This window comes from Myxocyprinus asiaticus, chromosome 7, assembly GCF_019703515.2.
Source record: "Myxocyprinus asiaticus isolate MX2 ecotype Aquarium Trade chromosome 7, UBuf_Myxa_2, whole genome shotgun sequence".
In the NCBI taxonomy this organism is placed as follows: Eukaryota; Metazoa; Chordata; class Actinopteri; order Cypriniformes; family Catostomidae; genus Myxocyprinus; species Myxocyprinus asiaticus.
Window position 1 is genome coordinate 44,232,935 of NC_059350.1, and position 21,217 is coordinate 44,254,151.

At 37.8% G+C, this 21,217-nt stretch overlaps 1 protein-coding gene across 1 annotated transcript; it reads right to left on the reverse strand.

The window, feature by feature from the left end:
• Positions 1-9,168: 9,168 nt before the first annotated feature.
• Positions 9,169-14,421, reverse strand: LOC127443584 (guanine nucleotide-binding protein subunit alpha-12-like). The gene is made up of 4 exons (XM_051702259.1): positions 14,328-14,421; positions 11,980-12,095; positions 11,756-11,917; positions 9,169-10,510 (listed from the first exon to the last, which is right to left on the reverse strand). The coding sequence occupies exons 1-4, from the start codon at positions 14,419-14,421 to the stop codon at positions 9,950-9,952; spliced, it is 933 nt and encodes a 310-aa protein (XP_051558219.1). The 3' UTR covers positions 9,169-9,949.
• Positions 14,422-21,217: the final 6,796 nt, after the last annotated feature.

The following is a 21,217-nucleotide window of genomic DNA, read 5'->3' on the forward strand; positions in this document are numbered from 1 at the left end:
TCCCTGCGCACGACATATGTCCCGGGCCATTTTAAATGAGGAGTGGACATGCTGTCGTGCCAGGGGCCGATGGCAGGGAAATGGAGACTTCATCCTCAAACATTTATGAACATTTGGGAACTATTCGGCAAAGCGGAAGTCGACCTATTTGCCTCCACAGAAACAGCCTGCTGCCCTCTTTGGTACTCCATGTCCCAAGCCCCGCTCTGAGTGAACGCCTTGGCCTACAAGTGGCCGACGACACACAAATATGCGTTTCCCCCGATACGTCTCCTCTACGCGGTCATCAGCAAAGCCAGAGAGGACAAGGAAACGGTTCTGTTGGTTGCACCGAAATGGCCCAACCAACCATGGTTTCCAGAAATGATGGCGATATTAGGCGGCCCTCCATGGGAAATACCGCTGAGGAGGGATCTGCTCTCTCAAGCATATGGCACGATTTGGCATCCCCAACCGGAGCTGTGAAACCTACACAGTATTGAAACAGTAAACATACAGTTTTAACAAGGCACGGCAGCCCCTCAGTACACTAGAGCAGAACGGAAAAAAAGCATTGACACTGTTTATGCGCTGAAATTTTACTTGGTGCAGAACAATCTGGAATAATATGAAACAATGGGAAAACAGAACAGATGCATGCAAAAACACGTTTGGTGTGAAAAGTTACAGCAGCGGTACTCGCTCAATGCTGGTTTAGGATACAGACCATTGTAATGAATATCTGTCTTTGGAAAACAACATGAACTTTAATTTATTTAATTTAGGGCTATGGCCAGCAGGGGGCACATTATCAGGTACAGAGGTGATATTCATTTTGATTGAATTTACAGCCTTCCAAAGACTTTCAGGATTAGAATGAGTGTTTGTAATTAGATCAGTGTGACCAGGAGGAGGGCGTGTCCAGGCCGTGAGGATACACGCCTGGCGCTGAGTTGCCTAATCAGCGGGAGGGAGATAAGGGAAGAGCCGGGTACGCCAGAGAGAGAGAGAGAGACACACACGCGTCCACTCTGTGTGTGTGTTTATGTTGCTGTTTGATGTGTGTTGATTGTTAATTTGGTTCCCGCATCCTCCTTTCCCGAACTGTTACAGTCAGGTAGTAATTTGATTTGGCTTTCCTGACAGTAGATGTACGCTACTGTGCCAAAGTCCTAGGCCACCCTGAAAATTCTTATTAAAGCCATTTACCTGAGAAGTGTTTAGCTAATTAGTTAAAACACTTTATAACATTTAAGTAAACATAAAGATACAAAGAGAAGTAGCTTATTATTGTTTTTTTTTCTAGAACCACACACATACAGTAGTTTATATCTACAATACCTGGAAATAGTCATGCAAAAAATAAGGGACATGAACACTTTCAACTGTATATTACAGATGCTCCACAATGATTACAGCAACAAGTAACCTGGATTGTTACTGAGTAGCTTATTTTACACTTCATAACAGCCAGAATTAATTTCATGACTGCTTTTATGCTGGTTTAGCAATGTGACGGAAATGGCTTACTGACAGAATTAAAAGACTAGGACTGAAGATGGGACTGATGTGATTCCACTGCAAACTGCTCAAGACTCCACGACTGGAAACAAATCAAAGGTGTCACAAGGTTTAATGAATGAGGAAGCGGAAGATGGTGATTCCAACTCAGGTCTGTCACTCTTTATTCTTATGAACAGAAAACATGTTAGCACAAGGCATAGCGATGAAGCTTCAAAGGAAAGTCACTATGGCAATGGCCAACACACGGTTTCTCTCCCAGTCTCACGCGTGCACACACACAGCTTTGTGGTGACAGTTTCCCTCTCTCCACTCTATGGACAGGGCACCTTTTATTTCCCCCGTCTCTCACTGCGAACATAGAAACAGCAATTACCAGCAATTCATCTCAAGTGAAAACCCTTACCGCTTCCTCTCTCCCCAGATGAACGCTCAACCACGCCCACGCCTCCACATACACCCACCCCCACCACCCGACTCAGGCCGGGGGAACCGTCTAGACTGCCGAATACATCCGAATACTTAGGGACAAACCTTCGATAATAGCCAGCCAGCCCCAGGAACTGTCTCACCTCCTTTTTGGTATTGGGTCTCGGGCAGGTCGCAATCACTGCGGTTTTATCAATTTGGGGCTGCACCTGACCATGACCCAAGTGGAACCCCAGATAGCGTACCTCCACCCGCCCAGTTGTGCGCTTCTTCGGGTTTGCTGTGAGCCCTGCTCGTCGCAGCGACCTTAGAACAGCCCCCAGATGCTGCATGTGCCGGTGCCAATCATTACTATAAATAATGATGTCATCCAAATAGGTAGCGGCATACGCAGTGTGCGGTCTGAGGACCCTGTCCGTAAGACACTGAAACATAGCCGGGGCCCCAAACAAACCGAACAGAAGGGTCACAAATTGGTGTAAACCAAACTGTGTGGAGATGGCCATTTTCTCATGGGACATTGGTGTTGAGGGGATCTGCCAATATCCCTTTGCCAAATCCAGTGTAGAATAAAAGCGAGCCACGCTAAACCGATCAAGCAGAGAAATTCATTTGTTAATTTCACTGCCCTTGGGTTATTCACATTTTCTCTTTATCATGTCTATTCAGTGCCAATGCGTGGTCACACACACACACACACACACACACACACATATCTGGTGCTGAGCAGTGTTGTTAGGTATGATATTACAGAATTCAGATGGCTATAAGCGATGACTCTCCATAACTCTTTCGTTTGATCAATATGATCAGGCTCCTTTCATTTGGTTGGCAAGCATGTGCATGCATAGTGAACAGACAGCAATCAAAAAACATAGGCAAAGTCAGAGACAATAAGTGCACTCTCCAATGCCCTCCCTCTTGTAATGTTGTGATGTCCGTGGCTGTGAATCGTTTTGAAAAATCTGAATGAATCAACCTTTGTTGAATGATCCGCAAACTGCCCAGCGCTACTCACAAGAGAGGAAAGTGCGCTCGAGAGAGTCTGTGTCTGCATGCACTCTGTACAGTATGTGCTCTATTTGCAAGCACAATAGCAGCTCTACACAGTTCTAGGCCTTTGCACAATGCATGGTATCAGACCCTTTTAACAATTACATAAGCCAGTACAGAGCTGGAGCCTTCATTTAAACGTGTCAAACATCCAACCTGCGGAACAAAAAATCAACCTGCGGAAACAGTTTAAAAGTAGCCCAATTCCATGGGAAAACCGAGGACTTGGCAACCCTGAGGTAGGCAACCCCTAGGCTTACAGAAATGATTTAACCCTAGTCCTCAGCAGCCAATGGGAACTTATGACACTCACCCATTCAAGTGGCCAAATGGCTCAGAAGTATGTGAAATTGAAGTGCTGTTTGCGCATTGTCAGTGTGTTGTTGTATAGCTAGTGTGCATGTACGTTAGTGAGTTGATTGACCGGCGATGTCTGTATCTAAAAGGTGATTGGCTCTTTTACCTGTAAACGGGCCTTCCTTTTTACATCCGTTGACTGTTGGGCGCGAGAGCTTCTTGGTTGGGCATTCCAATTTCTCCCATTCATTTTAATAGAAGTGGCCCGTCTCTGGTATATATTAGTTGGTTTGGCTTCATGGTATGAAATACACAGAGTTTAATGAGTATTATCCTGAATGTCAAACAATAACTTTACCACACTCAGTATGATGATGTCAGGAGCATGTGAATGAGATGAAATATCAGATAGAGAGATGAGAGAAATGTCTCTGTTTATAACAGTGTCCATGGTGCGAACGATCAGACATGATTTTCCCTGCCCTGCTTCTCATGCTGGAGCTGCACAGGTGTGTGAGAGAGCGAAGCTGGCTGCCAATGATTTTCTCCGCACACATGCTGTTTACTTGCAATAATGCAGAGCTGACCCAAACAGACACAGACAATAACGATGAGAATTTATTATCTTATTATTATAGTTATTTATTACCGGTATAGTCTATGACCAGTATCAGCTTGAATATCTCAGTGAATATGCTTGACTCAGTCCCATTATGCCTTCCTTAAAGTTGTCAGAATGTTAATTAGAGCTCTGTAGAGTCACATAAAGTCAGATCAAACATTTACATGCTATTTAATTTGTATGAAGTCTTTGATTTCAGCAGATCTTGCTTGTATTTCCATAGCCATTGTTGATACCGGAAGCCAGAAACACGGAAGTGTGAAAAAGGCCTATTAAACACCTTCAGTTATTTTTGTATGGTAAAAGGAACATTTTATGACTGGTATTTCAAAAATCACTTACATTACCATTAATGTTTCATTTTATCTTCATTGTTAACCCAACTTTATGATGTTTTTGTAAATTGCCTCTCTGAATCCAAGCCGCTCTTTGTGGTTGAACTCTTCTCCGTTAATAATGCACATTTGTTTGAGGAAAGTAGACTTGCCGCTCTCGCAGGTGCCCAACAGTACGATCATCCCCGGCAAAGGTTTGTTTCTCTTCTCATGCTTCAGCATTGCATCAATCTCGCGGCTCCTCCGACGTGCCTCGTGCTCCTGGTCATTTGATTTGTTTGGTAGAAAACACTGGGTCAGACTGCACATAAAGGCCCAAACGTACTCTACGCAAGTATGTTAACGCAGACGCACCTTGCTACGCAAACTCAATTTCACATGTCAATGCGTTGTGAAATGTGTCGGTGCTCAATTCATAATCCAATGCAAGTATGCTCTGCATTCTCTAGGTTGCCGCAAGGGGCGCTAGAGTGGATTTTCTTCTTTCAATCAACAACTGTCATGGCAGACTCGAGCAGAAATTTGAGTTGAAACTTTTCGAAAAATGTATACAACTTTTTGTCCCCAGTCCATTCAAGTGAACTTGTTTTTTTGTCTGTACCTGTACCTGAGACCTGTTCACCTTATTAAGCCCCACCCCTTTTCCGCTCTCCGCTCTAGGTTTCAACTTGTTAATAATTTGTGTTAAAATGTGTTGTTGAGATCAAATTTCCAACATTGACAGCTCATTTTATTACACATGCAAGTTCAACATTAAAGAAATTTACAGTTGTTCTTTTTAAAATTAATTTGTTATCCTACATTTTTAGAGGCTAAAATGTGATTTCACATGTGTATGTGTGTGTGTGTGTGTGTGTGTGTGTGTGTGTAAATATAGTAACACCCCTTCCCCTGTCCCGGTTTAACGCTCAAAAAAATCTGCTAACCTTAACTATAATGCCATGGGTGAATGACATGAGAAGATAGTAAGGTGTCTTACAGAGCTATTTTTAATGACTTTGTGTTGTTTCTTGTAGTTTCATGAGCACAGAAGAATATCAGTACGTCCACAGCTTGAAGGTAGGATCTTGTGTATTTAGGAATGAAGTACTGTTGTTTTAAAATCTCCCTGGTCTGCTTCCAGTTGTTATGACATCCCTTGAACACTTTAAAATACTCATGATAGCTTTTGACAACTCAATAACCTGTAAATCCACTTCGCTAGCTAATTACACTTTGACATCAACACTGTAGATATCTATATAGCAACCATTAGAACGGAAGTTCAGAGACAAAATTTTCAAGATGGCTGCACGCTAGTTTCTGTGGCGCACAAGGTGAACACGGGTTATGCGCAACAAACTTCCACATCGCTGAGGGTGCAGGTCCTCTGTACATGCTACGTTGAATATGGCAATTTTTTACTCAAGATGCCTTCAGGAGCTACCATAGATGAGCATAACTGATGTCAGAAATTAAAATAAAAAAAAATAAACAATAAAAAATAAAAACAGATATTAAAATCAAATAAAACATCAACAATGAAAAGCACTAGTTAAGTTAACTGATTACCTTAAAGTCCATAGCTATTGCCGTCCGTTCATACTGCTGTTACCGCCTTCTCTGACAAGTGGATGTGATGAGACCAGTGTTCCGGTTTGATCATGTGACATCCAACAAAAAGCCTATTTAGAGCTCCTTGCCCAAGATTGAGATTCCTACTTTCACTGGATAGTTTAGAAACGCCCATTCCGGTTTGAAAACACCCATTATTGTTCTACAGAGATCTATATTTGGAGATTGTGTGACACGACCCTACCCAACCCAAATGGTACTGTCAGATTTTAAGCCCCAACCCTCATTTTCTTTATAATTTCTCCTCCAAGCAAGTATAGGCTGTATATTATGTAAGCATTATAGACAACATTCGTAACAGTATTGTAACAGTAAACATACACAGTTTTAAGAAGGCACAGAGGCCCATCATCACACCAGGGGGAGAAGGAAAAAAAAACATTGTCTTACTGTTTATGAAGCACTAAAACTTTGCTTGGTGGAAAACAATCTGGAATCAAGTGTAACAGTGTAACAGTTACACAAAGTCCTCTTTGAAGACCAAACCCCTTCAGAACATCGAATCTTTGTGACACTTGTGCTCAAAACAAGCTAGACGCAGTGCAATGAATGAAATAGAACGCAGGTGTCTCGACATGCGTTTTTGAAAGTTAAAGTTCTTTTTAACTTGACACATGTCTAAAAAATGTGGTGGTCCTGCGGTGCAACAAAGATGTCCATCCAGAACGTAACACAGGAAAACAATGGAAAAACAGAGCAGGTGAGCTTTCAGTGTGAATTGCCCCTAACTCCTCTGTCCGCTCATGTCTGTGTGAGCGTGTGCCCAAAACAAGTTAAGTAGGCCTGTATATTTTATCATTAATTACAAACCTGAACATGAAGTCATACTTGAAAAACTGGTGGTTTTTCAGGTCCCAGTTGGGACCTCTAGATTCAACCTCTGTCATGCACATGAATTCAATGCCCTCGTTTCTGCTGCTTTTTTTTTGTTTTGTTTTTTGTTTTTTGGAAATGCTTAATTATTTAAATATTATCATAAAGTCTGGTCCACATTGCATCTTATTGTGGCCAAGAACCGCCAACTTAGACATTAACAGACTGTCTGACCAACTAGTAATTCAACCAGCCACATTGGGTGGGGGAATATAAATCCATAGGACAAAAATAGACTAGCAAGGAAAATCTCAAATGGGGAAAGACATAAAATCACTTATAAAAATGTGCCAAGGGATTCCATTGCTCAGTTTCATACAGAATGAACCTACAAATAGTTCCCTTCCTAGTGCACTTCATGTCGTTGGAGTTCTACCCTTTTGAGACTGCCCCTAAAGCCAGAAACATTCAAAAAATGCAGGCACGATTTTCACACATGCTCTTGCGTTGCTGTGGCGGTAACAAACATCAGTAGCCTACTCAAGGGGGCGATCGAGTTACTCTCAGATGTCTGTACCTTAAACCACATATTTTGTTATTCATTTAGCTTGCTATCAACTCCAGTGTTTGGTAAGTTACACAAAAAAAATAGTAATTAATTACTTAGTGCGTCTCTAAAATTATAGTCACATTACTTTACTGAATTACTTTACTTTCAAGTTACTCTGTAAAACACTTTTCATAGAAAAGTTTGTTTTTCCACTCAATAAATTCAAAATACTGTTTATATTTCCTCCATGTTCAATTTCACATGCTAGTAAATTTAAAATGTAATGCATTACACTACTTTTTTTTTCACTTTAAATGTAATTAGATTACACTCTACACTGATCAACTCTAACTAAATTGCGGCGCATGATTCTCTTCAAACTGTTGCACTGACATGACAGAAATTTACCTGAAAGAGAAAAGTGGCAATTGGATAAGACAGTTTACACTAATATCAACTATAGCACCCCTTGTGGTAACACAGAGTATAGTACACTTGTGATGTGTTATTGCGGTCTGAACGCAACAACTCACAACATCGAGCTTGCATACTGTGGCTAGCTAGCTATGCACGTTTGTGTACTTGCATACAGTATTTATTGGGCCTAAGGCTGGGGCTTTGGAAACAGTAGTTATTGACAACATCCAGTAGATTGCATTACTGTCAATGATGAAATGCTATTACAAAATAGCAACTCGCACATAGTTACAGACAACCCTTGCAGCTGTGCTATTAACAGTTATAAGGTCCTGCTCATGCACATATACATAATGCTGGGTGCTTGTGTGTGAATGGGAACTAAGGAAAGCTGCTAACGTAAGTATTGTGTATATCTTTGTTTGAGAAAAGAGGATGCGTATGGAAGACTTTTTGAGTGTCTATGCAAAAGAGTAACCACATTATGTAAATGTGGAGAAAAGAGGGTTTTATGTGTCATAAATAGCTTTAAGTGGAATTCATGTGTGGAGAGTTGTGATACACAGGTTGTAAGAAATAACAGTTGGATTTTATAACACTTATGCGATATAATTCCCTATATGTATTATGTATGTCTCCTTTTATTGTAGCAGATGGCACTGTTGTCAAGCTCATGCTTGGTTACTTTGTGTTATTGGCATTATTAATGTGTTTTAATAAATTATGCTTTTAATAAATTAGTTAAATTATAAATTAGTCATTTATTTTCTTATAAAATAAAGAGTTTCCTTTTACGGAGTGACTGTTTACACCCAGGTGAAAATAGAACCTGCCACATAGTGTGGCTATTTGCATCCCAATAGTCTATTGAAATCACTGAAACTGACAACAAACTGCATTCTAGGAGTCGCTGCAGTGGCGTGGGGTGTAACGCTGGTGCGAATGTGCATTTTCGACCCGGGTTCGATTCTGCATTTGTCGACGCTTTTTTCCATTCTGTTTCCTGTCTTCACTCTTAATATTTTCTTTAATACTACTTATAATAAAAAATAAAAAAATTATATAAGTGTAGTTTTACTATAGTAATATCGTAGGAACCATGTTTTTTTGTTTATGCGGAAACCATAGATTTGATGCAATTATCAATGGTGTTACTACAGTAATACTAAAGTGTTAATACAGTAACCTTGTTTCATTTTGTGGTTACAATTATATTTCTAAAAATAACATGGTTATACTATGGTTACTGTAGTAAAATGATGGCTATAATTGTGGAAGGGAAGGTTATAGGGTTAGGTTTAGGGGTTAGTGTAGTGTGTCTGTGGGACTCTAAATAAACAATAAACATGCTGCAGTGATGCCCTATTTAATTAGGGGTGCAAATAGTATCTACTGTTATTTGTAATATTATTTGTATTTGCGCTGGGGTGTAAAAAGCGTCTACTGTACCTTTATTTACACCAGGGTGCAAATAGCATTTTTTAAATAATTGGCAAATAGTATATTTGCACACAAAAACACAAAGTCTTATGGTCACTTGCACAATTTATTCTTAAAACAAAACATATTTCTGTAGTCAGAGGGAGCTACAGAAAAGCAACAATATTTCATTGTATGAGTTTTCACCATTTTAGTATGATTATTATGGCCATTTAATGACCAATACAAGACCATAACAGTGCTGAGGCACAAAAGCTCATCAATATACAGTAATTATCGTAATCACTATTCTGCCATTTTACTAAAAATGTTTGCTTTATTTTGACTGGTTGTTTCACTCTTTATGGCATGAAAAGACTCAACAACTTGGAACTTGTTCAAATAAGTAATGTCGAAATGAAACGTCGTTTTAATTCTGTAATCTGACATAATTCTGTAACACTTTACAATAAGGTTCCATTTGTTAAATGGATAGTTCACCGAAAAATTAAAATTCTCTCATCATTTATTCGACCTCATGCCATCCCAGATGTGTGTGACTTTCTTTCTTCAGCAGAACACAAATGAAGATTTTTAGAAGAATATGTCAGCTCTGGAGGTCCACACAATGCAAGTGAATGGGTACCAAACTTTTGAAGCTACAAAAAGCACATAAAGGCACTATAGAAGTAATCCATAGGACTCCAGTGGTTAAATCCATATCTTCAGAAGCGATATGATAGGTGTGGGTGAGAAACTGATCAGTATTTAAGTCCTTTTTTAATATAAATTCTCCTCCCTGCCCAGTAGGTGGCGAAATACACGAAGAATGCGAATCGCCAAAAACAAAAGAAAAAGAATGTGAAAGTGAGATTTATAGTAACAATGCTTTTCACTGAATTATGAGGTTTTTGAGGTTCTATTATTGTCTATTATTATTGTTTCGTTAACATCATGGAACAAAAACCGAATGTTCTCGGTGTTCACAGTAGTCGTAAAGTGATAGAAAAGCAGCTGGCTGTGGTTCCTTCTCCATCTGAAGCATTGGACTAAGAAAGCCTGCACATCCTCCATCCTGCGGGGGGGGTCACCTTGAAATTCAGGAAAATTTTGCCGGATATCCACCTTGCACACTTTTTCTTCCAGCAGGTCTGTTTCGTTGAGAAAGTGGATAATGGAGGTTTTGAGGAAGTTGTTGATGATGGTCTCAAACATGTTCAAGGACTTAACAAGGCAGTTGGTACAGTTGTCCTCCATTCGTATTTGATCAAACTCACTAGAGGATGCCATGAAGAGGATAACATTTATGTTATCAAAGTAATGGAACAATCTTGGCTTCTGAAAGCACAAGCCACCCACATTGGTTATCATAAAGGAGATATTGCGGAACATAAAATAATGCTCTGCAGTGGCTTTCATTGATTTGTGTGCATAAAGAATGTCCTGATTGCTCGGTATATACTTCTGTAAGTGAAGAGAGACTGTGCATAAGTGAAGGAAAAAAAGAAAGGACTTAATCCCATGTACACCAAGCAATGTTTGAATGGTTTATAAAATGATTGATGATGATACACTGTAAACCCTAATGTTGTCATTACTGAAAAAATTAATTTCTCTTAATTAAACTTTACTTGAAATGTCACGTTTTGGGCTCACAACTCAAATATCTATGCTCCTTAAACTTATTTATCTTAAAAATCCATAACTTAAAATTGAGGCTATGGGGAATGTGCTTGAAATATTTAATTATGTTTCCTTGGTCAAAGATAACTTATAGAGGCATTTAAATAATTGTTATTAAGAATTCATAGAGGTATTAGCTCTTTTGTAGTATTATGTTTTTTTGTTGCAAATAGTTGTTTCGTGTGACGTCACCATCGAGTCAGTTCAAATCTTTATTTGAGCTGTGTTATTGTGTGATCTAAATTTGAGTCAATTCAATTAAAGTGATTAAGTAGAAACAACAATATTTAAATAGCAAATCTGAGTTAAGTCTATTTGCATCTAGTTACCTTAACTTAAATTGTTAAGTTCATTCTACATGAATACCAAGTTAAGTGAACTTAATTGCACAAGTTTTGGAGACACCATTACTCAGTTCAATTGAAGGAATTAGTTTACTCAATCCATTGAGTACAGTCAACTTATTAGGGTTTTTAGTGTAGATGACCCATCATTTAATAAGCGTTGGCATTTGACATCACCTGAACATGCTGAAGTCGGTGGAAAATTCACCAGTTGGCCAATTCGATGAATGCTGACAAAGAAGTATTTCACCGATTCACACTGCGAAAAAACAAATAAATAAATACAGAAATGGCATGGTGACCACAATTGTGTGTACTAGTTTCAAAAGTGATTAATAATAAATATGAACCCAAAACCTGCTTATGGAGGAAATTTGCAAGATGAAAAGTAATATTTTTAGCTTAATTTTTTAAAACAGAAACAAAGAAGGAGAATGTGATTTCATAGGCGAAGCAAGTTATTACATTTTGTTGAAAGATTTCAAAGCCCAAAATGTTTTTCTCCTTTGGAATAGCATGCACAGATGAATCATAATTTGTGCCCAATAAGACCAGGAACGTTAAGTAAAGTAAATAGGATACATTTTGATTTCATGGTTACTTTAACATACTGCAAAGATCAAGACTTTGTCCCTACAGACAAAATCTAATCCATAAAAATAAATAAAAACTTTCCAACACTTATCAACTGAAATTCACTTCTCCTTTGATATGTTTCTTGAATCCCAGAATCTTTCCAGAGAGAGACAATAGCACTAGAGTAGAGTTGAAATGTGCATGGTGATGTATTAAAATAGCCTGTACTACATTTTAAATAGGCTACAGATGATGTGAAAGATGGCTTTATTTCAGATCAAGTTCTTTTCATTTAGGTGTGACCAAATTATTATTATTTTAACCCACCTGTATTATGTTTTCGTAAACTGCTTCTCTGGATTCAAGCATCTCTTTATGGCTGAACTCTTCTCCGTTAATAAGGCTCTCTTGTCGGAGGAAAGCAGATTTGCCGTTCTCACCAGCTGATGTTTGCTTCGAATGTCTCGCTTCAGCATCGCATCAATCTCGCGGCTGCTCCGACGTGCATCGTGCTCCTCGGCCAGCAGAACGCAACAGCTTAAACTTTGCATCATGTTGGAGCAAAAGTATGATTTCACGGTTTCATTTTACTATCCAAGGGTTTTCATGAAATTTAGATTGCCCCCAAAGACATACATTTCCTTTTGGTAATCGACTGGGGAAAAGATAAAGGAAAATAAAGAATAGTTAAATATTATTTCAAACCCTTGATGTGCTAAATGTAAAATATGAAAACAAATGCGCCATACTTAAAGCATCCACATGTTCACCGAAAAATTCCCTCAGAAAAATAGGCTAACTTCTGTACAACTAGTCACAGAGGTGCAACAAACGTGTAATTTACTGTGCGCTTTTGGCTTGTGTATCGAGATGGTTTAAAAAAACCTTTTTAAAACGGTTGAAGTTATAACCACTACCATCAACCACTACCATACAAATGAAATCAATTAGTGCTGCAGCTTGGATTATCAAAGCCTATTTCCACCACATAAAAAAAATTCATAGTTTTGAGATACTAAGTCATAAAAAGTAATAATTATTAAATTCAGTGTCATATTTATGACATAAGGAGTCAGAATTATTAGATAAAAAAGTTATAAGACAGAAATTCATATGAGATTGTGACATATTTGTGATTTTTTATGTTATAATTATGACTTTTTATCTAAAAATTGTGACTTTTTATCTAAAAATTATGACTTAGTATCTCATAATTGTGACTTAAACTTAAACTACTAACTGTGAGCATAGTCTACCAAATTATTTTATTTACTCTAAGCAGTGTAATTACATTTACAAAGCTAAGAGGACATTGATAAGAGCTGTATACTGTCACAAATCAGTAGAGGCAGGACCCAAATGCAGAGTAAAAACAAAAGGTTTATTTAATAAGAAAAACCAGATAACAAATACAAACTACCCCGAAGGGGAAAAACCAGGTACTAGGCAGTAATAACAAAAAGGGCTGGGCTCAGGGCCGGAGTTAGGGGGATGGGGGCCCCTGGGCTTGAGTCATTTTCGGGCCCTACCTATGCTACAATTTACTTTAAATAGAACAACATGTATCATAGAGCTATGTATCATAACTCTAAAGCAGTTACATAAGTCCAGTCAAAAACTGAATCATTTATTTATATGACAACTTACTGAAGCTTGAAAAACCTTTTCCAAAAAATAATAATAAGTTCAAAGTGATCCTGACTTTTGTGCATTGCAATAAACACAACTGTTTCTTTGACAGAATGATAAAAAAAAAAAAAAAACGTCTTTACATGGAAAACAAACAAAGACCTTCTAAGGTTGCAGTCATAACAAAGAATTTCTATAACATGTAAACAGCAAGTCTTTAATGAGTGTATGTTCTTGGTAAGTGCTGACATATTGTATAGATTGTATACATAGGCAGCGTTAGGCTGACTCACACCCATGTATGACTACATCCCATCCCTGGCAGTTTTAGAGTATAATCTATAACAGAAAAGTAAATGAGCATTTCCTCTCTCTCATTATCATGGCATTTTAAAGATAATTTAGTGTTGGCACCTACAGCTGTTGGTTCACTCTAGCAAACAACTACAAATTGCCTACAAACTACAAACTGCCTAGCTTAGTTAAAATTTTAGGGGTAATATTAGATAGCAATTATAATACAATATAATATAGGAAGTGCTCTCAGTTGCAAGAAGATATAAAAATAACACATTGAACAAAGTGCAAGATAAAGTGAGTTAAAGTGAGATAAAGTGGTTGGGTGTGTATGTGTGTGTTTATGTGTGTGTGGGTGGGTGTGTGTGTGTTGAGTAGGTAAGTGAGTAGGTGGGTGAGTTTTAGCAAACTTGGAAAAACATCAAAACCATGCACACAAATACAATAATAATAATAATAATAAAAAATAAATTACAATAAATAAAAAAATAGTACACTGTCTAGCCCCTTCGCACAGCTTAAACAAGCATGACAACATACAACAGCAGGATCCAGATGCTGATCATTTAAAACAACAACATGCTATAGAGAAATAGGTAATCAGGTTTTGACTTCATGTATGTACTGTCTGTCATCTCATTTTAAAGATATTTATGTAGTACAAATGATGAGATTGAGGCTTACTTGTTAGAAGTGGCGTCTTCTGGATTTCTTAGCAGCAAAGTCTTTGATCAAATCAGCACGCACACTCTCATCAATTTTACACCAGTAAGCTGGATCTGTGGCTAAAGAGTCTGTAGAAGTTGTAGGCTTATCTGGTTCAGTAGCTGAAAAAGTTGCCATTTCGTCCACCGAGCTAACGGCTTCTGACTGAAGAGATGATGATCCATTGATGGGCTACCCTGCTCTTGAAGTCAGATCGGCTCCAGCGGTTTAGAAACATCAAACAATAGACAAAACAAACAGAACGAGTACTAACGCAAAACAGAAAAAAGAACAAAAGAAAGGGAGGGAATGGAGTGAAACCAAGGAGGAAGTTTAAGGAAAGGGGCGGTGTCAGTGGCGTATCCAGGACATTTTTACTGGGGTGGCCAAGATGGGGCACAGACCTAGTATGGGGTGGCGATACCGGAAGAAACTTTATGAATGGCACATGATCAAAATGTGTAAATATCGCATTGCTTTGCTTCAACATCTACACATGTAGAATAAATGAATTCTTAAACTCATGTTAGCATTCACTGAATTGTTTGTATTCAATATCAGACTGTTGTTTTGACATTTGACAGTTTTCTATTCTTGTTCTATTTCAAACTATTACAGTTTCTGGGAATCTCTGGTTATTTTAACATAACATCCATTTTTAAATCAGTAATTGTTTAGGAAAGGTCAGTTACACATTTTTAAGAGCTATTCTCATTGTAGAGAATTAATCTGCGTATAACATCAGGTATAGTGTATAATCATAAAAAGATACAAGTACAGGTGATAACTGATTGAGGCGCAATTCAATCAATCATTCAATCAATTATTCATTCATTCATTTATTAGCTATAACTGCACTGTCCAGCAGAAATATTGTTAAATTGGGTACAAATCAGTGTGTGAAATTGGCTATGAGGGCTTATAGGTGTCTGTCTGGAAACCCCAAATTTGCAGATTGAGCTCTGAATACAGTAAAAAACAAAACTCTATTTACAGTGTCTACTCAGGTTTATTTTCCACATGTTCTGATAGCTTCAATTACTTTGAATATTACCAAATAAAATAGTTAGTCAAATCATTTGCGGCATTTAAGTGCAGTTTGCCCTGCCTCTGCATATTTAAAATGTCAAATAAGGTATAAAAACTTTGAAGATTTCATTGGTCTGACTGACCAATAATACACAAAGAGCTCATAAATAACTCATGTAAAGATTTAAAGTACAGTCACAGCACAAACCCTTCCATTTCACACACAGGTTAGCCATATATATATATATATATATAATTTTAGCTATGAACATATACATCTGTAAAACGCTTTACACACCTCCGTCATTAAATCAGAAAACATGGCATTTCATATTTCATGTCAATATAAAGATAACATGCTGAATGTGGTGTAGGGTCTAGCTTACTCTTTAACCTAGCTACTGTAACAATGAAAAAATGTTTTCACATTCACATGGAAATTCGGGATAAATAAAACGATAGATTAGATGAACATACCTCTCAAATAACAGCTTTCTTTTTGACCACAAATCGACGTCGTCAACTCATTGGAAGTTGGAGGTAGACGCTAGCTCGTGTCAGCTTCGTGCTTCTGACCGACCGTTATACTCCAGATCTGGCGCCCGCTGCCCGCGACCTGCGGCACCTGCCTGGCCACCCGTGGCCTGCCCCTCCCCCCACTGATCAAAGATCAGCTCACACAGCTTCAGTCCCACCACTACTATAATGGTCAGAAATATAAAACTGACCCTGGGTCAGTGTGGCTTTAAATCAACAAATGACCTGAGATGTCATCTTTGATTGACAGGTGTTTCTATTGGTTCTTCGTTCTTGTGTTGATGAACATGATGAACTACCAATCAGTTCTGGGGTGGCCACAGGGTGGCCAATGAGATTTCAGGGGTGGCCCAGGCCACCACAGGCCACCCCCTAAAATCGCCACTGGGCGGTGTCTGGGAGGAGGCCTCAGGACAGAGGTGCGGTCCGGTGGCCTTGGAGGAGACCTCAGGTCAGAGGCGGGGTCCGGCGGCCTGGGAGGAGGCCTGAGGGCATATACAGGGTCCGGCGGCCAGGGAGGAGGCCTCCAGCAGGTTGTTGTCCTCTGGATTCTCTGCTTGCACATCAGGCTGTGGTGTCACAGGTGTGAAAAATCCAGTGATCGTTTTCATTTGTGGGCTTCCAGAAACAAAAATCATGTTAATTTTCTCCATGAGAAATTGATTTTTAATGATAACATATACCTTTCTAGACAGACTAACCATGAGCTCTAAGGTTGTTAAAGCGATGGTATATGCTTCAGTAGAAGCAAAATGTCAGTGTGATTTCAAATTAATTCTTTTAGAATTGTGTTTAATTGTAGAGTTCCTGTTGAAGAACTATACTACCCATACTCTGGAAGAGACTGTCACCAATCAGAGAAGTCACTGTGACCATGGGGGAAAAAAATAATTTCAAAAGAACTCAGGAGCGACAGCCTTACTTCCATGAAGCATTGCGGATAACATAATCAGACTCCCTATACTCCCTAAACTACTTATGTATTTGCAATAAACTTAAAGTATATTGCTTTATACTTATAGTCAGTAACACTTTACATTAATGCTCTCTTTGTAAAGGGTTTACCTGTATAAAGGGGTTAATTATGACTAATAAGTAATTTATGAATACTTGTAAATCTATGAATATGCAGTTAGAGCAACGTGCATAAAAGCAACTTGCCAAATAGTGGTCATTTTAACTTACATGTTATAAATGCTTAATACATACACTGGTGGCCAAAAGTTTGGAATAATGTAAATTTTGCTCTTATGGAAAGAAATTGGTACTTTTATTCACCAAAGTGGCATTCAGCTGATCACAATGTATATTCAGGAGATTAATAACGTGAAAAATTACTATTACAATTTGAAAAATTGAACTACTTCCAAGAGTTCTCATAAAAAAATCCTCCATGTGCAGCAATGACAGCTTTGCAGATCCTTGGCATTCTAGCTGTCAGTTTGTCCAGATACTCAGGTGACATTTCACCCCACACTTCCTGTAGCACTTGCCATAGATGTGGCTGTCTTGTCAGGCACTTCTCACACACCTTACAGTCTAGCTGATCCCACAAAAGCTCAATGGGGTTAAGATCCATAACACTCTTTTCCAATTATCTGTTGTCCAATGTCTGTGTTTCTTTGTCCACTCTAACCTTTTCTTTTTGTTTTTCTATTTCAAAAGTGGCTTTATCTTTGCAATTCTTCCCATGAGGCCTGCACTCCTGAGTCTTCTCTTTCTGTTGTACATGAAACTAATGTTGAGCTGGTAGAATTCAATGAAGCTCTCAGCTGAGGACATGTGAGGCATCTATTTCTCAAACTAGAAACTCTGATGTACTTATCCTCTTGTTTAGTTGTGCATCTGAGCCTTCCACATCTCTTTATGTCCTTGTTAGAGCCAGTTATCCTTTGTCTTTGAAGACTGTAGTGTACACTTTTGTATGAAATCTTCATTTTTTTGTGTGGAAATTTCAAGCATTGTATAGCCTTCATTCCTCAAAACAATGACTGACTGATGAGTTTCTAGAGAAAGCTGTTTCTTTTTTTGCCATTTTAGACCTCATATTGACCTTAAGACATGCCAGTCTGTTGCATACTGTGGCAACTCAAGAACAAAGACAATGTTAAGCTTCATTTAAAGAACCAAATAGCTTTCAACTGTGTTTGATATAACGGCAAGTGATTTTCTAGTACCAAATTAGCAAATTATCATGATTACTCAAGATAAGGTGTTGGAGTGATGGCTGCTGGAAATGGGGGCTGTCTAGATTTGATCAAAAATGACTTTTTTCAAATAGTTATGGTGTTATTTTTTACATCAGTAATGTCCTTACTATACTTTGTGATCAGTTGAATGCCACTTTGGTAAAGTACCAATTTCCTTCAGAAACAGCAAAATCTGTGCATTATTCCAAACTTTTGGCCGCCAGTGTATACTTATTCATACTTATTTTAATCAAAAACATAAAATGCCCTAATTCATGATTTATGTCACAATGTAGAAAAAAACTTATAGTGAGGTTAAAAAGAGGGATTATGTCATTTTGCTACAGTCTGCTTTGTGTTTATATTCATTGCTGTAATGTCTTGACTAACTTGTGTTGTCACTTTCATCATCAAAAGAATGTTGCTACTCTGAGTGGTGTCCCAACTTAACTAGTCCTAGTTATCTTAAGTCCTATGCTAGAACACTTTTCAGGTCTTCATGCTCATTCACAGCATAAACCTTTTTATAAATCCTGATGACCATAAAACCATACTAAACATTTATGTACAGGTTTCAAATGTTGGCAACTAATTTAGAAATCGTTGAGAGATAAAATGTTTCCCTTGAAAGTCATGAAAGTCACACTTTTTATGCATCAGTTATAACTGTATATTAATAGTTTATAATGCATTTGAAAATTACTAATTAGTCATTCATGAACTCATTTATAAACACTTAACAAAGTAAAGGATACATGTGTAAATGTAAAATGCAAAAGGGTTAAAGTGTTACATTATAGTCTTATATTGTAACATTGTTTTTGATTTGATTACATGATGTACAAAGCTTCAAGTTATGAGTAGCTGATATCCTTATCAAAGACATTTACATAGTCTTATCTTTTGTCTTTTTTGTCTGATGCTTAAAGGGCTAGTTCACCCCAAAATGAAAATTCTCTCATCATTTACTTACCATCATGCCAGATGTGTATGACTTTCTTTCTTCGGCAAAACACAAACAAAGATTTTTAGAAGAATATCTCAGCTCTGAAGATCCATATAAAGTAAAAGGTGGACAGAACTTTGAAGCTCCAAAAAGCACATAAAGGAAGCATAAAATAAATCTATACGACTCCAGTGGTTAAATCCATGTCTTCTGAAGTGATATGATAAGTGTGGGTGAGAAACAGATCAATATTTAAGTCCTTTTAACTATAAATTCTCCTCCCTGCCGAGTAGGTGGCGATGTGCAAAAAGAATGTGTATCGCCATAAACAAAAGAACAAGAATGTAAAAGTGAAAGTGGAGAGTAAAAGTAAAAAAGGACTTCCCCACCAACACCTATCATATTGCTTCTGAAGACAGGGATTTAACCACTGGAGTTGTATGGATTACTTTTATGCTGCCTTTATGCGCTTTTTGGACCAACAAATTTCTGGCCACCATTCACTTGCATTATATGGAACAACAGAGCTGAGATCTAAAAATCTTTGTTTGTGTTCTACAGAAGAAAGTCAAACACATAAATTATACATTAACATTCATTTTTGGGTGAACTATCCCTTTAAGATCAAAGCTTGTTATTTTTCTATTCATCTTCACCTCGGATTCATCCATTCGTTATATGTTTTATTATATTATATTATATTATATTATGTTTTGTTTTTTTAAGGTCCTTCGTGGGTACTCAGTTCCAGACATTATTTATTTATTTTAATTAGTTATTTATAGCTGATCACCTGAACTGTAAATGGCATGAAACTAATCACATAAAGACTGTCACAATGTCAACCTCTCTTTATTTAGTCATGGAGTGCTGCAGTACCTGGTTTTGCCAGTGGATGGAGCAATATGCCCACATATCCAATCACTGGCGCACCCTAAACAAACTCTTGCCATTACACTGTCTTTACAACTCTGCCCAGCCATTCATCCATCCATTTTACTCACACATAACCATTCTATCACATCCAGAATCAGCCAAATTATTCAAAGCTCCATAATGTTTATCAGTTGGGAGGATATTGTCTCTGAGTGAATAAAATATGGTCTTATTTATTTATATTCAGCACAATGCCTTTCTTCATTTTATTTTATTTGTGATATTTGTCTTAATCTCCACTTGTTTCCAAACACTGATGTTCCCTATTAACTCCAGATGTAAAATAACAAACTCAGCTAATATTTTTCTATAAGTCTATGCTTAATTTAAATAATTGAAATATCAGCACAGTAAGAGGCTCATCAGAGTGAAAAGCAGTATTTTAACTGTTCATTCACTGGTTTATTATGTTTTAAACAAGAGCTTTGCTAATGAAAAAGCTTTCAGGCAAATTAGCATGTATGAGTGCTTTTGTGACCCACTGACCTTGTGTGTGCACATGCTCATGTTACATGCATGTGTGAAATACATCACCTAAATATGGCTTTTTTAATGACTCCCAGTCACACACAACTCTGGTGACCAACAAATAAATTTTTAAAAATATCTTTCATATTAATGTGCTCCTTTTTTCCTGTTGTTGAGCCTTAATGGAATTTTCATCATGTTCTTTTTACCACTGAATGATTGATGACTGCAGAGATGCATGCTTTCACTCCTGGTCTGCAGGTCAGATCGCAGCTCGGTGTGACCCAAGGGCACCGTACAGCTATGGCATGATTACAGTTTCAGCACTGTGGAGGTGCAAAGTGCATCACTTACTAACTAGGCTCAGAAAGACACTGTAAGCCTCTTCTCTAAGCCTGCTTTATTGGACAGTTTATTGGAGCAATGTGTATAGACAAGAATTCAAATGAAAATTTCTGATTGATATAATTTTTTTTAAAGGGATATTTCACACACACACACACACACACACACACACACACACACACACACACACACACACACACAAAGTAATATTTTTTCACTCTCATGTTATTCCATACCTGTATAACCTTGTTTCTTACGTGGAACACAAAAAGAGATGTTAGGCAGAATGTTAGCCTTAGTCACCATTCACTTTCATTGTATGGAAAAAAAGATTAGGGGGTGAGTAAATGATTTTTCTCCTTTCTGTTTTGGAGAAAATTCCAAACAACCATTTTGTTCAGGTAAAATAAAACCCGTTAGAATACATCAGATATACAGCACCTCCCTTTTTGATCACCCTCATGCCATCACTGATGTGTATGAC